Source organism: Kogia breviceps, chromosome 7, assembly GCF_026419965.1.
Source record: "Kogia breviceps isolate mKogBre1 chromosome 7, mKogBre1 haplotype 1, whole genome shotgun sequence".
Taxonomy (NCBI): Eukaryota; Metazoa; Chordata; class Mammalia; order Artiodactyla; family Physeteridae; genus Kogia; species Kogia breviceps.
The window spans coordinates 65,059,643-65,079,681 of record NC_081316.1 but is presented as its reverse complement, the minus strand read 5'-3'; the positions used below and the strand labels follow the sequence as shown (position 1 = coordinate 65,079,681).

The window sequence follows — 20,039 nt, the reverse complement described above, 5'->3', positions numbered from 1 at the left end:
ATGGCAGGAGCATGCGCAGGTGGGGTGCAGCTGGGGGTGTGAATAGAGACCCTGGTTAGTGATCTCCCCCCCTACCCCCGACGGCAGCAGGACATCCACGGCACCCTGACCCTCCCAAGGACTGAGCTCACCTGGTATTGGGCTCCTGCAGCCCCTCTGCCTGGCATGACTGGCCACCCCCCGCCCCCCACCCCCCGGCTCTGTTCACTTGGTCACCACCTGCCCATCCACTGAGGTCCTCCCTGACCCAAAAAATCTGCTAGAACAGACTCCTTCTTCATGTTTCACTGTGATTGGAGGTGGGGTCTCAGCCACCCTGGTTCTCTGCTCCAGGCACATTGCCTGGCACATGAGAGGTATTCAGTCAACATGCACTGGCAAAAGGAAGCGGGATCCCAAAGGACAGAATCTTTTGTCTCCCATTCCAGCAGAAGGATATCCAAGTGGGCACCCTCGGCCCTGGCTCTGAGGTGCCCACCCTTCTGCTCTCCTGCCTGTAGGCCTGCCCCTGCATGCCCCGCATACCCACATGCCACCCACTCTCCAAGGTGCCCCCCCCATGAAGACTACAGATTCCCCACTCCCGGTGGGAAGAATCCTGTCCTCCATCTGAGCTCCCAGCTTCCTGGCCTGTCGTTACCTTGTTTGGACTCTCTTACGGCGGCTTCCACACCCCCGTGTTAGGCGCACACCCGACTGTCATGCCATCACCCACATAGTGAGCCAGTCCCTGAGCATGGAGCCTCCACAGTGACCAGATTAAATAAGTGAAGGCGTCTCTGCCGTCTCTTGGGAGGAGAAAAGCCAGAACAGACAGTCCTGCGGGTTGACGGGAAGAGGGTGGAGGTCGGGGGCCAGCCTCCTGGTGTGGCGAGGTGGTGCTGGCCCACTCACCCCCAGCGACATGGGATCAGATCGTTACACTACCTTGTTGGCCACTGGGTCTCCCGGTCCATCGTCGCCTTTCCCAACACTTAGCTCTGACTGCTTGCACTTAGTATCTGAGAGGCAAGTATCTAAAAGAGTCAAGCTGCGTTATGGAGAACCCCAGAGAAACTGCAGGGTGCAGCTCATCTCGTGGAGAGCGGCTCAAATGGCAAAAGTTGGTTCCTTCACCTACTCAGCTGGGCCTTACCAAGGAAATAAGATCAAGAAAGTGGTGTTCGTCTTTAGCATTTATTTATAACTGGAAAAACTGTTTGTTTGTCTTTCTGAGCAAGCACAGACCACAAGCACGTCACAATCAATTGGCTATACATGAATATTTTTGTCATTTTCTTACTAACAGCAGGAATGAAATAGCACCAAGAGAGGTGTGCGCTACACATACATAGACAACCTGTGGTACGCAACAAAACCCAGGCCACAAAATCGTAATTAGACGCTTCCGGTCTGCCTTGAGAGAGGCAAAGGCATAACGGGAGCACCGGCGGATAACAAAAAGCTTCAAGGACCCAACGCACAGCTTTAGGGATCATCTTTGCAGGTGAGTGAAGCAGAAGGTGAGAAAGCTTCAGTCCTAGCTCTTTTGTCAGGGGAGTTCAGGAAACCACAGGGAAGTGTACAAAAATGGGGCGAACAGGCATTTGAAGCTTGGCCACCTTCAGAAAGGCAACACTAAAACACTGCTTGTGAAACTGAAATCAGTTTCAGTCAGCGTGTTTGGGATGCAGAACGAGACCGGCTGAGTTTTATTTGTAAACAGTAGAAATCAAAGGAGGTTTCTTGCCAGTGAAGTGACACATTCAAGAGTCAAAGCGAACTACCAACAGCGTTTTCTCAGTTGGAGGCACTAAAAAGATGGGGAGACTAAAGGCCTGAAAAGACATCCTATAGGTCATCTGAAGCGTCAGGTGGGGCAGGGAAGAAACTCAGTGCCTGGGGCCACAAGGTGGGTGGGAAACTCTACAATTTGGGCAACACAAACCTGAATCAGACACGGGGGTGAAGTCCTACATATCCTGGTTGTGCTGTGGTGGAGACATTTATACATGCTACCCACCACGGCTGGCCCCGTGTCGGGCACACAGGCATCCAATAAGCGAATGTTGAGTGAATGGTCCCCTGTGCGTCGTAAAGTTTGATTTACTTGATCTGCGAAAAAACAGATGACTATTCTACGGAGAAATCCAAATCGTGGCTAACATCAACATGTCTGACGAATGCCAGATCTCAAGAGAACGAACATACGTTGGCAGATTCTCCGGACAAAGTTAAGATCATGCTGACCGAGCTCTCAGCATGAGGTTATTGTTAAGATCAGCTAGCACATACCTGAATCAGTACCGAGATCTACTCTAGCCCTTTCCAGCTAGGCATCAAAATCCGTGATTCATAAACACTGAAACTCACTAACGTTTTCTACCTTCCTCGGTACTTCTTCCTCACAGTTCCTTCCCTGGGACAGAAAGGAAGGTGGCAGAAAGGCCTGGCCAAGCGCTTCATTTCTGCAGGTTCTGTCCTCTTAGGAAATAGGGCCTGCATAGCACAGCCTCAATTAATTTGCAAGAGACTTCTCAATCCGCCCAAAGGTGACAAATAAAATGGTATAAATGGGGATTTTGCTGCCTGAACGGTCAGAAGACGAGAGAGCTTGTGGAGGTTCTATTTCCTCCAACGTGAAGGACCTAACGGGACTTTCGAGGTAGGGAACTGTGAGGACTTCACTCATTACCACTTTTATTACAAAAGAAAAGTGCGCCTGAGCAGAGGCTGGTGTCACACAACAGCCCAGCGATTTCAGAATTCCGGCGACAGGAAGCACCCTGGGGACATGAGAAATAAAAGAGTACTGAGCAACCTACACGCCGCCAAGGGGTTTGCAAATGTAATTTTTCTGGTAGGTATGTGGGGTCTTTCCACAACTCCCTGGCTAATGCCTACAACACAACTCTAGCACAGCTAAGGTAGCACTGCTGCCACTGGCAGCTTTGGCCACACAGACACGAGACACACAATGCAGGGAGAGCTGCTTTTATTCAGAAATGAGGTCAAAAATGCTTGCTAATCACACAGCAGGGAACTTTCCTCATCTTAGGCTAAGTCATAGAAATTTCCCATAACCTGAAGTTCAGCATCTCCTGTCCTCTCTGAGGAACACAGCAAGAAGAGTCCAGGCAGGAACAGTAAACACTGTCACAGTAGCCACTGCATCTGCTTCCTGCTGTGTGTTTCTCAGAAGCAAGAAAGCCACATTCTAAATACACTATCCTTACACCTTGAACTTTCTTCCTCAGTCCTCTGTAACCAGTCACTTTGCAAAATCCGCAGCACTGGATAGCCGGAGAGTTAACAGGAAAACAATCTCCTCATTTTTGTCATCTTCCTATGATGTCTGGAGTGTACCTACAACACCTAACCTTTTTGCCCTGGCCTAGTTTTGGTCATCAGTGGCACCTCATTTACTTGGTATACAATTTAAAGCCCACTGATAGGAAACTAAATGCAGTCACGTGTTTCTAACAGAAGGGTCTATGAAAAAATTACTTAAACTTAACAGACACAACTCATTTTATTGACATGAAGGCCAGAATTTTTTTGTTTGCTTGTTAAATAATTCCACAAATTTTGCCAATTGCCGAAGCCCAGGTCAAGCTTCTATAGCGCATGAGTTTTGGAAAAGAACACTTTTACCTAAAGTTCAAAATTGATCAATGGCACAGACCCTGGGGAGGAACAGGAGGAGGACGCCCTACATTCATGTCTAAGCACCGCCAGGACGGTTCCCCTGTGGTCCCCGGGGCCTCCCTCAGCAGGTAAATTCTCCCCCGCCAGGAGGCACCGCCCTGCACACAGGCTCTGGATGGTCCAGGGGCCCATGGTGCAGACTGGCCTAGACCTGCATGGGAGGCAGGCTGCCCAGTCTCTGAAACAGGATCCATCTGTTCAAAGAAACCAAAGAGCTCCTAGGACATTCAGGACCCACGCAGATGGGAAGCCTCTAATCAATTTTGTGGCCTTTTTTGTTGGTTAGTGAAAAAGAAAAAAGAAAAAGAAGAGAAGAAGCAAGGGAAGTGCAGTGCATTACTCTTTAGCCTCAGCCAGCTTATTGTTCATCTCTGCGCTCTGCTCCTTGTCAGCAGGCGGGGCAGCGCTGGCGCCCTCCGCGCTCTTTTTCTTGGAGGCCCGGCCCAACACCACCTGCTTGTCTTTGGCCTTCCTCGGGGGCTTATGGCTCGCTGAGGTCTTTTTTGGTTTGGAACTCTGGAGACTAGGTTTCTCCACCTGCACGGAGAGACAGACAGACAGACGGCGAACAGAAACACAGAAGGGGAGGGAGTAGGAGGGCGAGTTTAGAGAGAAGGCGTGATTAGTGAAAGGATCACAGTAACAACACAGGACTCGGAGGGGCATGGCATGGAAAGCCTCTTCAGTGACGCTAGGTCATCCGACATCTCCCCTCTGAAGCCCCCGGTCAGCCATCCTGGCCGCCCTCTCGCTGGCCACGCTGGGTCCCGCTGCCAGCCCTCGCCCCGGGCCACGCCAGGTGGACTGCGCTTTGCGATGCACTCCCTGATGCCCCTCCCCGCGGGAGGGCTGTACCTCACCACCCTGCTCAACTCAGGCAGGCACCTGAGTGGCTTTAGGCAATGAAACGTGAGCAGAGGTGATGGGTCACCTCCAGACAGAAGATCAAGTGTCAGCCTGTGCTTCCCAATGTGCCCCGTTCCTCTGCCACAGAGAGGCTGCTCTTCACCCTGAGTTCCAGACGGAAGAGGTGCCGAGGGAGAGAGCCGCAGCAGCTCACCCACGGCGGACCCATACTGGTAAGGAATACACCTTTGTTGATGGAGGACACTGAGATTCTGGGCGGTTTACTACAAGAGCAGGAGCCGGCCTTTCCTGTTTCTGAGCTCCTGTGGACAAACGTCCTCCCTGCGAGGCTTGGGTGGGCGGTCTCGCCCAGTGAGGCCTTCAGCACTGCCCAGCCATCCCCTCCTCCCCTCTGGCTGGCTCCCCAGATGGACTTCCCCAGAGCTGCTGTTCAAGCTCACTTCAGTCTCCCCAAGCTACCTCCTGCTAGTTCTGCCCCCTCATTTCTGGAAGATGGTCTTTCCTTCTCTTTCTCAAGAACTCTGGGCCACTGGGTATGATCCCTCAAAATGCCACTCTCCTCCCACCCACCTCTGGATTTACTTTCCCCAATCTTTCCTCCCTCCTCTACTTGAATCTTCTTTTGTCCAAAGTCCACCCCATGTCCTGGGTCCCACTTCATCTGTGAAAGGTGGACAGAGATGATGTTGGGCCTCACAGGCTGGGTCATCCACTCAGTGAAGTCTAGGGGTTTTCAGTCACCCCTGACCTGTAAATAAGGTAACCGATCGTCCTAGTTTGCCCAGGACTGAGGGCTTTCATGGAATATGGAATTTTCAAGGCTTCATCTGGAGTAGTCCAGGCAAACTGGGTTGGGTAGTTGCCTTACCTGTAAACCAGTCCTGGGCCAAAGAGGAAACTCCACTTGACTGCAAGACTTTAGGGCAAAGCAGAGCAAAGGCTCTTAGGTTTTCAGACTTTTACTGCTATTATAGAGAGGAGAGCTGATATTTACACAATTCTGTATGGCTTGACATCATAGAATAAGCTATGGCATGTATGATTCCTGCCTCAGCAGCGGAGTCTCCAACATGATTCTCCCTCTCATGAATGCATATTGCGATGCAAATAAGGCAAAGCTCTGTTGTCACTGGAAAATCCCTGAATCCACTGTAACTTACTTAGAAATGAAAACCATTCACAAACTGTTTATTATAGTAACTAATTACTTGGAACACATCTTGCAGCTGATGTGACAGGTGTATTGTGACAGACTGAGAATTGTTGCTGGTTGCAGGGAAAGGATAACAAAAGGCAGGTGATTTTTAGGGATTTGGGAGGTAAAGAAGTGTCCAGTGATTGGAGCTGAGGATGAGGCAGGGGCTGGGTGGGAAAGAAGTCAGGCAAGGAAGCCTCCAAGGCTGGGTCAGCACTTCAGGGGCAAAAGCACAGTTATTTTGAGACAAGGGGATTTAGGGCTCATGTGAGATTTTCTGCCATTTTTGGGGGGGGCGGGGTTTCTCAAAATCAGAAGCTAGTTCTCTGGAAACCTACCAGTCTTTAAGCTGTTTTCATTTTAGGTAATGTTCCTTTAAAAATTCACTTTGAATTTAACAAAGGTCCCCGGTAAGAAGCCCCTCTGTCTCTGTGTGCTGTGAAGGAAAGGAGGGGCTTTAAAGAAGCCCTTGGGGGTGGGGCCAGAGTTGGCAGTACCCCCTTCCTCGCCCCCCAATCTCTGCTGCAGTTAAGCTCTCCATGTCAGACAGTGCTGATGGGTCCCCAGAAGTTCAGTCTCACCTTTGGCGGTTCCTTGAAGGGCTCACTGTAGAGGCTGCGTATTCTTCTGCGATCAATGACCTTATTGTCAGCTGGGGTTGGCTTATTGGCCTCCCCTTTGAACTGGGCGCTGTAGCTGGTCTCATGAGCCATCTTATCATCCGGGGGCTTGTATTGGGGCTTGGCTTTTATGGGTTTCACAGGCTTGATGTCAGTCCATGCTCTGAATTCATTCCTGCAAATCAAAGAAAGCCTAAGTGATATGATACATCCTATATCCAGAAGCAGTGCTCTCACACAGGGTGGCAAGCACAGCAGGTTCTCAGTTAGTGCTTGTCGTGCTGACTGATGTGTGGCTGAAGAGTGAACTCACTCTCCTCTCCTGCGTAAGTGTCAGTGTTCCTTCCTGCCCGGCCAAGGCAGGTTGTGACAACAGCAGCAGTACTTCAGAGAAAGAGCACGGGCCCCCAGCTCCCACTGTGTGACCACGGACAGGCAGTTCTCATCTTTAGGCCTCATTTTCACAATACCTAAAATGAGTCTGAAAAAACTCAATCCATTCAGTCATTTATGAGTTCAACACATATGACTGAATGCTGCTGTGTGTGAGGTTAGAGAGCTGTGACTGTTAAATGAGACAATGAGTTGGACATTTGTGCCTGGTACGTTGTGGCCAAACGAACAAGTGCCAGTTCTGATGGAGTTATTTGTAGTGAGGTGGATGGACCTAGAGACTGTCATACAGGGTGAAGTAAGTCAGGAAGAGAAAAACAAATACCGCATGCTAACACATATATATGGAATCTAAAAAAAAAAAAAAAAGGTTCTGAAGAACCTAGGGGCAGGACAGGGATAAAGACACAGACGTGAAGAATGGACTTGAGGACACGGGGAGGGGGAAGGGTAAGCTGGGATGAAGTGAGAGAGTGGCAGGGACATATATACACTACCAAATGTAAATTAGATAGCTAGTGGGAAGCAGCCGCACAGCACAGGGAGATCAGCTCGGTGCTTTGTGACCACCTAGAGGGGTGGGAAAGGGAGGGTGGGAGGGAGACGCAAGAGGGAGGGGATATGGAGATATATGTGTACATATAGCTGATTCACTTTGTTATACAGCAGAAACTAACACATCACTGTAAAGCAAATATACTCCAATAAAGATGTTAACAAAAAAGAACTCTACAAAAAAAACCCAACTAACCATCAAAAAAAAAAAAAAAAGCCAGTTCTGTTCCTTCCTTTGTCATGATGAAGATGCCTTGTAACCCTGAATCTTTAAAATTAATACTTCTCTTCAATAGCAGAAGGCTTGCTTCTTGTGCTACCTGAACCTTAACAATCTCAATCACTTTAGATGAAAATCCTTATGAAATGTCTAAATGCCTGCAGATCATAAATAAGCAAAATGTACTGAACACAACTGGATGTCACCATGGGGACTTGTGTTGGGATATGTGATGTGTAAGAGAGTCTTGGTGGGTTTGGTGTGAATGGCTATTGGTCCTTACCCTAAATGATCCCTATTTGGTGTTTTTTGAGTCAGTGGGTCAGTTTGCTTGTTCATAGCAATCTCTCTCCTGGTTTCTAATCAGCCATATCTGATCTGTTACAGGACTGGAGAGTAGGTGGTGACAGTGTTCAAAACAGGGTAAAATAAATGTTGCTGCTGATGTAGGCCACAGGGTCCATCTTGTTTGTTGAGTGCAAGACATTCAATACATAAGCTCTGTGGCTCTGAGGTCTTTATCAGGTCTCCCCTCATTTGGGGCCATGAGAAGCTGTGTTGTGGGAAAGGAAGAGCCAGTGTACGAATATCTGTGGAGTTAGGCTCTCCAGCACCCTCTCTCATCCTCACGGTAACTCCCTCCTTCAGGGCTCAGACATGAGTACCACAAACAACAGGCCACAGGGGACGGTAGAGAGAGCTCAGGTTGCCGAGGAGACACACGAATTCTAGCCCTAGCTCTGCCTCTAGGTAGATGCTTAGCAGGCCTCTCCCCTCTCTGAGCCTTAGTTTCCTCATCTGTCAAAAAAAGAATTGACCAGACAATGTCCTTATAATGTCCTTCAGGCTCTGAGGGTCTCTGAGTTGACAAGGCTGGTTTGGTAACACTGAGCCATATCCTGGTCATTTGAGCTCCTGAGGGGCACTGGCTCATGTGTGAGCAGACTGACCACAGTTTCTTAAGAGATCCTCCTGAAGCTTTAGACTTGTCTTTCCAGTGCAGTTGGACCTCCTTCTAAATGCCCCACCAACTCAAACTCAGCATCCCTAGAACCAAATCATCTTGTCTCCCCTGCCAAGTTGTCTTCTCTTCTTGGGTTCCCTCACTGCTCCATTGCACTCATTCATTCATTCATTTATTCATTCGTTTAATCAAACATTTACTGAGTGCTTAAGGTCTGCCTGGCAGGATGAACTCAAGGTGTGGGAGAGGGAGGGACTGGAGTTTACACCAGGACAATAAGATAGGCTCCATGAAGGAGGAGGGAGTGGGGAGCACAGGGGAGGAGCTCCTGCACCAGCCCGGGAGTTGGGGGGTGCGTTCTGGAAGGAGTCACGGAGGTTGACAGGGAGCTGGCCGAACGTGGCAGGGTGCGTTTCCAGGCAGAATGGGGAGCATACAAAGAGGCTCACGAGAGGCCTGGCCCCCCAGGAGGAGCTGCGGGCAGCTCGGGTGGCTGGGTTGAAGCTTGGTGGGGAAGGACAGGAGAGGCTGGGCAGGTCACGAAGGTCCTGCCAGCCACGCCAAGGGGATGGTCTGGACTGTAACAAGGAGTTGCTAGATGAGTTCGAGCCATGGATGCATGTGGCCAGATTCTTCTTGGGGAAGAGAATTTTGGTAGCAGTGTGAATGGGGACTGAGGGGGATGCGTGGAGTGGGAGGCCAGAAGGGATGTGCAGTGAGCCGGGAGGAAAGCGGAGGCCTGAACGAGGATTGTGGCAGCGGGGACGGAACACGGCACTGAGTCGAGGGAAATGGGCGGGACTCGAACATGGCTGAGCTGAGGGAGGCCAGGCTTGGAGAGATATTTGGGTTTGTGGGTGGGGACACTACCCCCTGAGCCGTGGAACCTGGGAAGAGAGGGGATTTGGGAGGAGGGTTGAGACCCTCCTGATTATGCTAATGGCAGCCACCTACTCGGCTTCAAGGCTGCTTTTTGATCCTCTCCTCCCCTCCTCCTCCTCCCCCCTTTCACCTCTGTGCCTCAGTCAGTTACCATGACCCGACTTCTGAGCCATTTTGGCTCTACACACAGGCCCAGTGCTGGCCTGGGCTGCCTCTGGGGCTCGGGCCCCATTACCTGCCTGAGGCACCAGGACTCCCTTCCTTCCTCACACCCTCGGGCCCTGATACTTGGCCTGCATCTCCCAGTAGCCAAAGCAGTAATAACCTGGCTCCCAAAATACGATGGCAGAAACCTGGATTCTCTGCTCCCACCCCTGCCTGCCTGCCTGCTTGCAGAATGAGGGCTGAGATAGGTATACACTGGCCCTGAGCACTGATTCTGGGTCATTTCTCCCAGGCCAGCTTCTGCAGCTTTCTCTCTCTCTCTGCAGCGGGCCCTGTGGGCTGGCAAGTGTCTCTCTGTGAGCATTATCCATGGGACGTGTCCTTGTGGGGACAGCTTGGTCACCCTGGTCTTGAACAACTTTGGTACATCACCTTCATGTGGGATGTGTTAATGAGTCCCATAATAAGTTCACTGTACTTATAACAGGCTGTTAGGTTTAAACCCAAATTCTATTACCTAGAGCTTTCTTTGAACTCTCCACAAAACCTTCCCCAGCCACATGGAACAATTAATCATCTGTCATAAAAAAATTATGTACCATTCATTAGTCACCTCTTATAAGCTGGAAGGCTGTTATTGTTTTGTATATTCTCTATAATCCTTACAACAACTTTGAAAGGAAGCAGTATTATTTCCCTTTTATGAAACAGGGTCACCAAGGCTTAAAGAGGTTAAGTGGCTTGCATAAGGCCACACAGCTGGCAAATAGCAGAGCTGATTCTCAGCCCAGGTCAGTCGGGGCTCCACAGCCCACATCCTTCCCACGTGCCAGAGCTGCTGCGTGCTGGCGGCCCTCACTGGAGGTGCTTGTGCAGGCTCTGGCCTGCTGTCTGCAATGCTGTGGAGGGTTTATATGACACAGACTGGACAGAGAATACCTGAGCTCCCCCAGCCCTGAGATGCTCCTCCCAGAGCAGTAGGGGCCACACTCTCAGGTCAGTCATGTCCAGTTCCTTTTGCCATGAGTTCATGGTCCCCTGTAACCATCAACTCCCCTTTCTGTGCAACCAGATTTCAGCTTGATCATTCATTCATTCATTTGTTTGGCATTTGCCAAACTCCAGCCATGGCCATGGCACGTGGCCCACAGAGAGGAGGAAGCCAAGGTTGAGGTCTCTACAGTTTAGTGAGTCAGGGTCTGTCCATGTGTGACCCTAAGAAAAGGCAGAATGAAGCAAATGGGACAGAGCTCAGAAGGACAGAGGGGAAAGGATGCTTTATTCTGAGGGGTGAAGTGGGGAAGGGGGCACTGAAGGATGCAGATAGAGAAGTGAGTGGGGGGAATCAGGCAGCAGTGAGGTATTTGGGGTAGGTTCACAGAGCAGCTGAACCACTCAGGGAGCGGGAGGGTGGGGCTCTTGGAGGGATAGCAAGGTGTCCGGGCAGGCAGGAGCTAGGAGCAGGCTGTACAAAGCCTGGAATGCCATGCCTGGATGCTAGTGGGAGGACTGGGGAGCCACTGAACACTTCTGAGCGAGGCAGCACTATTCCTATTCCTCTACTGACGGTGTCCTCCTCCTCTCAGACTGTCCCAATTTTAGTTGTTCTTCAAGGCCCAGCTCAGGGCTCTCTCCTTCCAGGAAGCCCTCCTGGATTACTTAGCCCAAAGTCTCCCAGCTCTTGGCTCCTGGACCCCTACTGTACTGTCCAACTTTGTGGTTACCTAGCAGTTTCACATTCTTTAATTCTTTCATGAGTCCGTTTGTCTTTCTCGAGGGATAAGATATATAACAGAAGATTCATGACAGAACTCTCCTTCAAGTCCAATCTCATTTGCGTGGCCGCAGAGGGATATCCTTTAACTTACCCTGTATCAGACTACAGGTTAGGGGCCTGGCTGGGCGAGGACCTCAGTCCTCACCTGCCCGCCAGGGCCCTTTCCTCCTCCTGGGCCATCATTCAGAGCCACACTCCATATCTTTCCTACATTCCTCTCAGGATTGAAGGGTTTGGCATTCAGTAGGCATTTACTGGAAACAGCTGTTATTTGATTTCCTTTCTGGTCAGCAACTGGCCCTCCTCCTGAGCCCTTCCTGCCTGCCTAGATGGTGCAGCGCTTGCTCCTTGGAGGCAAGAGAACATCTTATGCTTCTATCCAGTGCCCATCATGCTGAAATGATGGTCTCACAAACTTGTCTCCTGCCTTAGCCAGAGGCCATTTTCACCAGGAACTGAGCTCTGTTTCTCTGTGTTTCCCTGCTGCCCTGAATAGCATAGAGCAAAACATCCAAGAAACATTTGGAGAATCAAAGAAAATCAAGGGTTCTGTTCTACTACAGAGACTTGTGAAGGCTGCTCACACGTGGGGCTTCTATTACTGCTTAAACCACGCCCCTAAAACCCAGGAGCTGCAAGTCTTAAGTTCATCGGGAAGAGTTTCCCTTATGAAAGTAAACATGCCAAGTCACCCAAGCTTCCACAGAATCCATCCTCCCTAGATTGACAGGAGGCACCTAGCACCCCTGCTGAGTGAAGCTGCCTCAGGTGGGAAAGGGGCTGGCTGGGGGCAGCAGGCACGGAGAATCAGGACAGGGAAGGAGAGGAAAACTTAACAAACACTTGCCCAACACCTACTTGTTAAAAGGCTGAGCCCTTTAAGAATCTAACCCTACTTTAGCCTTTGAACACCCTGTGTGGTCACTGTTATTCACCCCATGCTGTGTGTGAGGGAAGTGAAGGGACACCAAGCCAGTGCAAGCCAGCACAAGGCAGCATGTAGTGAGGCAGTTACTGGACCGCAGTCTGCCTGACTCAAAGGCCTTGTTCTGTCCGCTTCTCCACACTTGGGGGTGGGTGTGTAACCCACCTCAAGCTCATAGCGACTTTGGATCCTGGCAGCAAAAACAAAAAAGCACTGCCCTTCAGCCTGTCTGGTACACACCACAGTGAGGCTCTGGGCAAACTGGGAGGATCCACATCTGCAGGCTGCTGCACTGGCCTCCCAGAGATGTTTCTCATGCCAAGGCTCCTCCTGTATCGGGATGTAAGGAAGTCATGGGGATAGGATTACCCAACCACATTGCCAAGGCCTCACTGTCCCCTAGATGGACCCCATCACTTGAGGCTTAGGGCATCACTGACATCCTAATAATCCCTGCAGGGGCAGAGAATGGGTTTGGGACTATGATGACCCTCTGTGGGTGAGTCAACTGCACAGAGAAGTGGCTCCACTGCTCTGTTCAGGTCTGGGCATAAGGACTCCTTACAGGACTCCGCTGATGGCCCCTGTATGCTGGGGAAACCTATGGAGGGGAGCCTGGGCTGGCCCCCAGGCCCCAGCCAGGGATGGCGGAGCCAGGCCTGGTGTAAGCCATCTCGGTGTGTGGGGACTTGGTGGACAAGATGTTCCAGGGCTGCTCCCTCGGGACCTTCAACTCACAGCATAGTCACGCTTAGAGCAGCTGCTGAAGTAGAGCTTTTGGATTGTGCTGACCAGGCAGAGTTTTTAAAGGAGTCAACAAATGCTCTACCTTCACGTCCTCCTGTCCAGCCCCTGTGCCCACCTCACCCGGGACCTCAACACCTTCTCTCCCTGGACCACAGCATCAGGATCCTGGTCCCCATCTTCTCACTTGGACCCACCCAAGACATGCTGCAGGATAAATCTGCTCGGCTGTGAGCACACTCTCCCCTATGGGAACACCTTAGCAGTTCCCAGTGTCCTAAAGGACCAAGTCCCAGCTAAGGTCCCTTCTAGTTGCCCCGTGTCACGATTCCTTAGGATGATAGGCAGAGCCCTGTGACTTGTCCCCAGGTGACCATTCCAGCCTCATTTCTCTATCTTCATCAGTCGTCCACATCATCACTGAGTGTTTTCTGCGTGCCAGGATCTCTGACTGCGCTGTCTTATGCTGTCCTCACAACGACACTGTGCCACGGGTACCGTCACCGACTCTGCCCAGGAGGACTCCACGCTGCCCTTCCCTAGACACAGACTGCACTTTCCTGCTGTGCTGTTCCCCTTCCTGGTACGCTATTCCCTCCATGCCTCCAGTTGCTGAAGCATTACGTGACCTTCTGTGCCAGGATCCAGTGCTCTCCCCTCCAGGGAGTCCCCCGGCCCACTGCTGAATCAGGCCTTCCTCCTCTGACCTTCATCTCTTGGTAGCACTCACTGTCCTCCAGCTTGTCCTAGGCCACCTGTGTAGATATCTTTCTTTCCTCCCAGACTGTGCCCTTGTTGAAGGTCAGGACTGTCTTTCTGCATCTGTGTAAACCTCACTGTGCCCTGGACAGGGATTCAGAATGCAGTCTCCACCTCACCCCTGTGAACAGTTAAACAGGAAGTCCCTGGGCTGCCCCAGCCTGGGAGGGGGCATAAAGTTGTTACACGAGCATCTCATGGCATATATACCACTTCTCACAGTATGTCCACAAATTCCTTGACATTCTTCCCTTAGGTGGAGTTTAATTCCCCGCCCCTTGAACGTGATTGGACTTAGTGACTTGCTTCCAACAAAAAGAATACGGTGGAAGTGATGGTGTGTATCTCCCGAGACTGCACCACAAAGCCATTGTAGCCTCCTCCTTGCTCTCCCTCTCTTCAATCACTCAGCCTGGGGACAGCGTGCTGCCACGTCACGAGGACATTCAAACAGCCCCTAGGGAGAGGTCCATGTGGCAAGGAACCGAGCGTCCTGCTAAAAGCCATATGAGTGAGCCATCCTGGAAGTGGACCCTCAGCCCCAGGCAAGCGTTCAGGGGACCTCACGAGAGACCCTGAGCTAGAACTCCCCAGCTAAGCTGTTCCTGGATTTCTGACCCTGAGAAGCTGTCTGAGATCATTAACGTTTGTTGGCCTAAGCTGCTAAATTTTGGAGTAACCTGTTACATAGCAATAAATTCTAATACAGACCCCAATCAGAAATTATTCTTCCCATCGAAAGGAGTTTTTAAAACCCAGGGTTCAGGTCAGCAAGGCAGAGAACACTGGTGTGAGCAGAGCCCAGGAAGTTCAAGTTCCCAGCAGAGCTGTGGTATCAAGCGAATAGAGACGGTCATGCTCGGGTCATAAGAACCTGAGGGGGAACATTTTGCAGCCTTCACTAGAGGTAGCAAAGCCTCCTATGCAGCAAAGCTGGTTAAGAAATATGTGCCTGGAGGCCTGGTCACAAGCAGAAACAAAGAAACTCAGGTCCTCACAGGAGAAAATGATGCCTCAGAGCACACAGCACATGCCAGGGCTCAGGGAAGCACAGGCTGAAGGCAGGGAGGTGGGAACAAGCATAGAACCTGGGCCAGAAGAGAGTTGGTGGTTCCCTGGCAAGAACACAGGCTCTGGAATAAAATAAACCTGGGTGCCATCTTGGCTCTAACCCTCCAGTCAGTCCCTCACTTGCTCTGAACTTCAGTGAGCTCATTTGGAAAGGATTTGCTCAAGGCCTGTTTCACAGGATTGATGTGGGGTTAAATGAGGATGCATTAGTTGCAGAAGACCTGAACATCAGAGTTACCAAGTCTCTGGTGGATAACTGTATCATAATGTATTTAGTTTTCATTACAGAGTCACGTGCTCAAGAAAAATGACTGAACATCTTCATTGCAGTCACGAAGCTGGAAATGCAGTGTGAAAGCCAGATGCTGCTCCAGCCTCACTGATCTTGCAGTTAGTGGGAAGGTCTAAACAATTACACAGACATCAAATATCTGTCCAGCTATTTTTTTTTTTCTGACCACTGCAGTCAACAGTTTGGTGCCCAATGTGGACAAAATTTGGACAGAAGCTTCCAGTGGCAGGTTCATTTCTGAATGCGTTGCACGTTAGACTTGAACAAAGTAGCGTTCAATGAATGCCTGATTAATTGAATCTCCAATACTGAGAGCCCACTATAAGCAGACGTTCACTCCTTAAGGCCTTGTCCCACTTAAGAACATTTTCTTGCAGTGACTCAAGGGAGATATTGAAAGAGCAGTTACAGAGGGAGAGACTGAAGACAGGCGAGAGCTGGGTGATGAAGCCAGGTCCCAGAAGAGGAAGCGGGGAGGCATCAGGAGAATGCAGAGAGGATTTGGCCTTGGAGAGGCGGTGTTGTAAAAGAAGAGAACAGAGGCTGGTCCTTCATTTCTCATTTGGAAAAGCCTGACATTTACAAGAAACAATGAAAGAGAAGTATAGAAGGACAATCTTACTTCTGTGAAGAATACTTACATGTGTTAATTAGTACAGATCACCTCTTGACAGAAGTGGAGTCTAAGAATAATAGATTATTGCCAACTATAATCATATATAAGTTCTACTTCCCTGCCCATAAGCCCCAGATTTATTTATTATGTGTCTAAGTCCTTGGGAAAGATACTTCTTTCCCCATTCTCTTGACAACAAAATTTTCAACAACATTCCTCAACTGCTTTATGAAGGAAGAAAACCACACTTTTAAATCTTAATGGTTTAAAATCTTCCTGTAGATTTTCATCAGTAATTTATGTTGCCATGGAAACATTGTTTTTGTTCAAAAATCGTGTCCACGCTTGTTATATTAAAGTGTTCTAGAAGAAGGGAAGCAGGCTGCTTGAACTCAGGTGGAAGCAGTCAGCGAATGCTGTCGGTTGCCAAGCTATTGTCAGGAGTTGGTTAAAGGAAGTAGGATTTGTAGATTAAAAATAAAAGAACATCCCGGAGCCTGGTGGGTTGCAGGGGGCTTAGAGAGGCTTCTCTCTCCTTCTAGGGGGAGTGGATGATTGCTTCTTCCCACCAGAGATGACTGGGTCAAGAAAGGAGCATTATGATCTATGCACGTGTATATACTGCATGCATCTTTCAGCTTCTTTTGTGTGAAAGGGAATCTTATAGAGAATGCCAATGTTCTAACCATTTAGGATTGCTCTTCTTATCCATTAAAACCCAATAAACACATGCACACCATGTGTGAGGTTTTTTTGAAATGAGGAAAGCACACAGTGGGCAAAAAAATTGTCAGCATATAAAGTTTGAAGCTTATCTAATGTGAACGGAGAATGAGAGGAAAAGAATCCTCCTTTCCCTTCCAAGGAAAGATCTAGCATGGTCATCAGTTGGCAATGACAAGTGTCAGGACGTGGGTTCCCCTCATTAGGTAAATGACTCATTCTGCAGGTAACTGCTGTCTCAGTCTGTCACGGGCTGCATGGGGCTCACAGGCCCCCGTGCACCTGGGAAACAGTGCCTCACACAGAGAAAGCCATGTGCACGATATGTATGAGTACGATATATATGAATTATGAGTACAGATAGTTAAAAATGAAAACTGCTCAAAGTAGGAGTCAGTTTGATTCTACACAAATTAATTTAGGTTGCAGTATCTAGCAGGCACTATGTTAGGAACTGTAGGGAAGAAAAAGGGTCCAAAATAAGAAACCTACAGTTGGCAGAGGTGGAGGATAAGAGTGGGGGAACGTGGTAGTTAAAGTAAGTGCACATACAAATACACCTCACGTAGAAAAGAGTAAGAGCTAGATGAGAGGTTATAAGAAAACTACAGTTCCCCTTCCTTGCTTGCCAACCCCCACTTTCGCATTATTGTCTGCGTTTATCATTCGCAGGAATGCAGGGGTTGTTGAGCTACAAGACCATAGTTATCTGGTTGAGGCTGCTCTCTTCTGGACGGTTGGGTCCCCAAGGACCTGTGTCCATTACTTGCAGAAAGATGGTTCCTAAGACAGGAAATGGGAACCCTGAGAGTTGCCCAGAAAGCGGGGAAAGAGTGCTGCCTCCTTCTGGGTAAACCTAGAATTCTGGGAGGACACTCCTATGAGATGATCTATAAAAAGTGCCAAGGACATTGTATGATACATCCAGTGAAGTGCTCAATAAATCCAGGTTTCCTCATTCTTTGCTCTGTGTATAGGAGGAACTTGATAAATTTTTTTTTTAACAAATAAAGCTGGTGCTGAAGATAATATCATTTTATGACTTCTTGAGACCTATGCTAATTTACTCTTTAAAGTGTAGCTCCATTACAAGGAAATACTAGGAACAACTTCATGTCATTAAACTTGGCAATATAGATGAAATTGACAAATTCTTAGAAAGATGCAAATCACAAAAGCTGACTCAAAAAAGAAATAGAAAATCTGAATAAATGTATATCTAGTAAAGAAACTGAATTAATCATTTAAAATCTTTCCACAAAGAAAATCCAGCCCCTGGTGATCTTCTATCAAGCATTAGAATTAAAGTTCACATTGTTGAAATCTATCAAACATTAAGGAAAAAAAAAACACCCAGCCTAACAATCTCTTTTCAAAATAGAGGATGAGTGAACACTTCCTAACTCATTTTAGGATGGGTAAAATCATGTATTACCCTGATACCAAGCCAGTCAAACACATTTTAAGAAAACTAGAGGCCAATATTACTCATGAATATAGATATTAAAACCCTTAACAAAAGATTAGCAAATCAAATCCAGCAACATATAAGAAGATTTAACAAGTGATGTTTATCCTAGCAATGCAAGCTTGGTTTAAGATACAAAAAAAATTAATGTAATATGCCATTTTCATAGAATAAAGAACAGAAACCATATGATCATCTTAATAGATACAGAAAAAATGTTGGACAAAATCTAACACCTTTTCATGATTAAAAAAATCTCAGTAAACTAGGAATAGAAGGGAACTTCCTCAACCTAATAGAGGACATCTACAAAAACCCTACAACTACCATCATACTCTATGGTGAAAGACTTAATGCTTTCCCCTTAAGATCAGGAATAAGGCAAGGATGTCCACTGTTATCACTTTTATTCAGCATTGTAGTGGAGGCCATAGCCAGTATAATAAAGCAAGATAAAGAAATTAAAGGCATACAGATTAGAAAAGAAGAGTAAAACTGTCATTATTTGCATATAACATGATCTTGCATTTAGAAAATCGTCAGGAGTCTACAAAAAGTTCTAGAACAAATGAGTGAATTTAGCAAGGTTACTGGATACACAATGAATATACAAAAATTAATTATATTTCTATAGACTAGTCTCAGACAAAAAGAAAATAAAAAATTTAAAAATCCATTCACAACAGCATCAGAAAGAATAAAGTGCTGTGGAATAAGTTTAACAAAAGAAATGCAATGCCTGAACACTGAAAACTACATAATATTGCTGAGAGAAATTGAAGACCTAAACAAATGAAGTCATATACAATGTTCATAAATTGGAGGATTTAATATTGCTAAGATGGCAAATCTAGAAATTGATCTATAAATTTCAAAGCAAATATTATCAAGATCTCAGCAGGACTTTTTGTAGAAAATGACAAGCTGATTTTAAAATTTATACAGAAATACAAGAGATCTAGAATTGATAAAAATTTTTTGAGAAAGAGAAACAAAGTCTGAGTATATTTCCTTATTTCAAAACTTATTATGAAGCTATAGTAATCAAGTATGTTACTGGCATAAAAGTAGACACATAGATCTATGAACAAAATAGAGAGTTCAGAAATTGATCTTTGTATACAGTAGTGTGTTGAAGCTGGCCTATCCTGGCTTACAGAGCTGACTGTCAAATTTTCAGGAATTTGGTGAACTGATTATTAAACTATTGGTAGCTTGAAATGAGCCATGTAAGAGTATTCATACCAGGAAATTGGCCAACACTACAAATTAAGCCCCTTCTTTTTCCCAGAGAGTTAGTTGTTAAATATTTACCATCATACCATTGCTCACATATATGGTCAGTTTATTTTTGACAAAGGTGCTAAGGTAATTCAATGGAGGAAAGGATAGTCTTTTCAACAAATGGTGCTGGGAAAACTGGATATCCATATGGAAAGAAAATTAATCTCAACCATTACCTTACACCACACACAAAAATTAATTAGAAATGAACTATAGATCTAAACTAAATGTAAACCTGAAAATGATACAACTTCATAAAGAAGACATGGAAGAAAATCTTTGTGACCTTGGAGTAGGCCAAGATTTCTCAGATATGACACAAAAGGCAAAAACAATACAATTTTTAAAATGATAAATTCAATTCATTAAAAATAACATTTTTAGTCTTCAAAAGATACCATTAAGGCAAGGAAAAGACAAATCATAGTCTAAAAGAAAATATTTGCAAAACATATATCCGATTAAAAATTTGTATCCAGAATATATAAAGATCCTTAAAACTCAATAATAAAAGACAATCAACCCAATTTTAAAATGGGAAAACTACTGATAGACACTTTACTAAAGAAGATATACAAATGGCAAATAAGTACATGAAAAGATGGTCAACACCACATTTTAAGGGGAAATACAAATTAAAACCACAATGAAATACCACCACACTCACTAAAATGGCTAAAATAAAGATCACTGACTACACTAAATGTTGGCAAGAACGTGGAGCAACTGGATCTCTCATACATTGCTGATGGGAATGTAAAATGGTATAGCTACTTTGGAAAAAAAATTGTTTTTAAATTAACCGTATACTTACAACATGTCTCAGCAATTC

General features: G+C 47.2%; 1 protein-coding gene across 2 annotated transcripts in view; it reads right to left on the bottom strand.

Moving 5' to 3' along the window:
- The window catches only part of MAP6 (microtubule associated protein 6), an 88,778-nt gene that overhangs the window by 22,920 nt on the left and 45,819 nt on the right, over window positions 1-20,039 (bottom strand). For both annotated transcript variants that reach the window (XM_059070800.2, XM_067038478.1), the window contains exons 2-3: window positions 6,331-6,544; window positions 4,028-4,224 (exon numbers count right to left, since the gene is read on the bottom strand). In XM_059070800.2, the coding sequence (XP_058926783.1) occupies window positions 4,028-4,224; window positions 6,331-6,544 (411 nt within the window). The remainder of the gene's footprint in view (window positions 1-4,027; window positions 4,225-6,330; window positions 6,545-20,039) is intronic.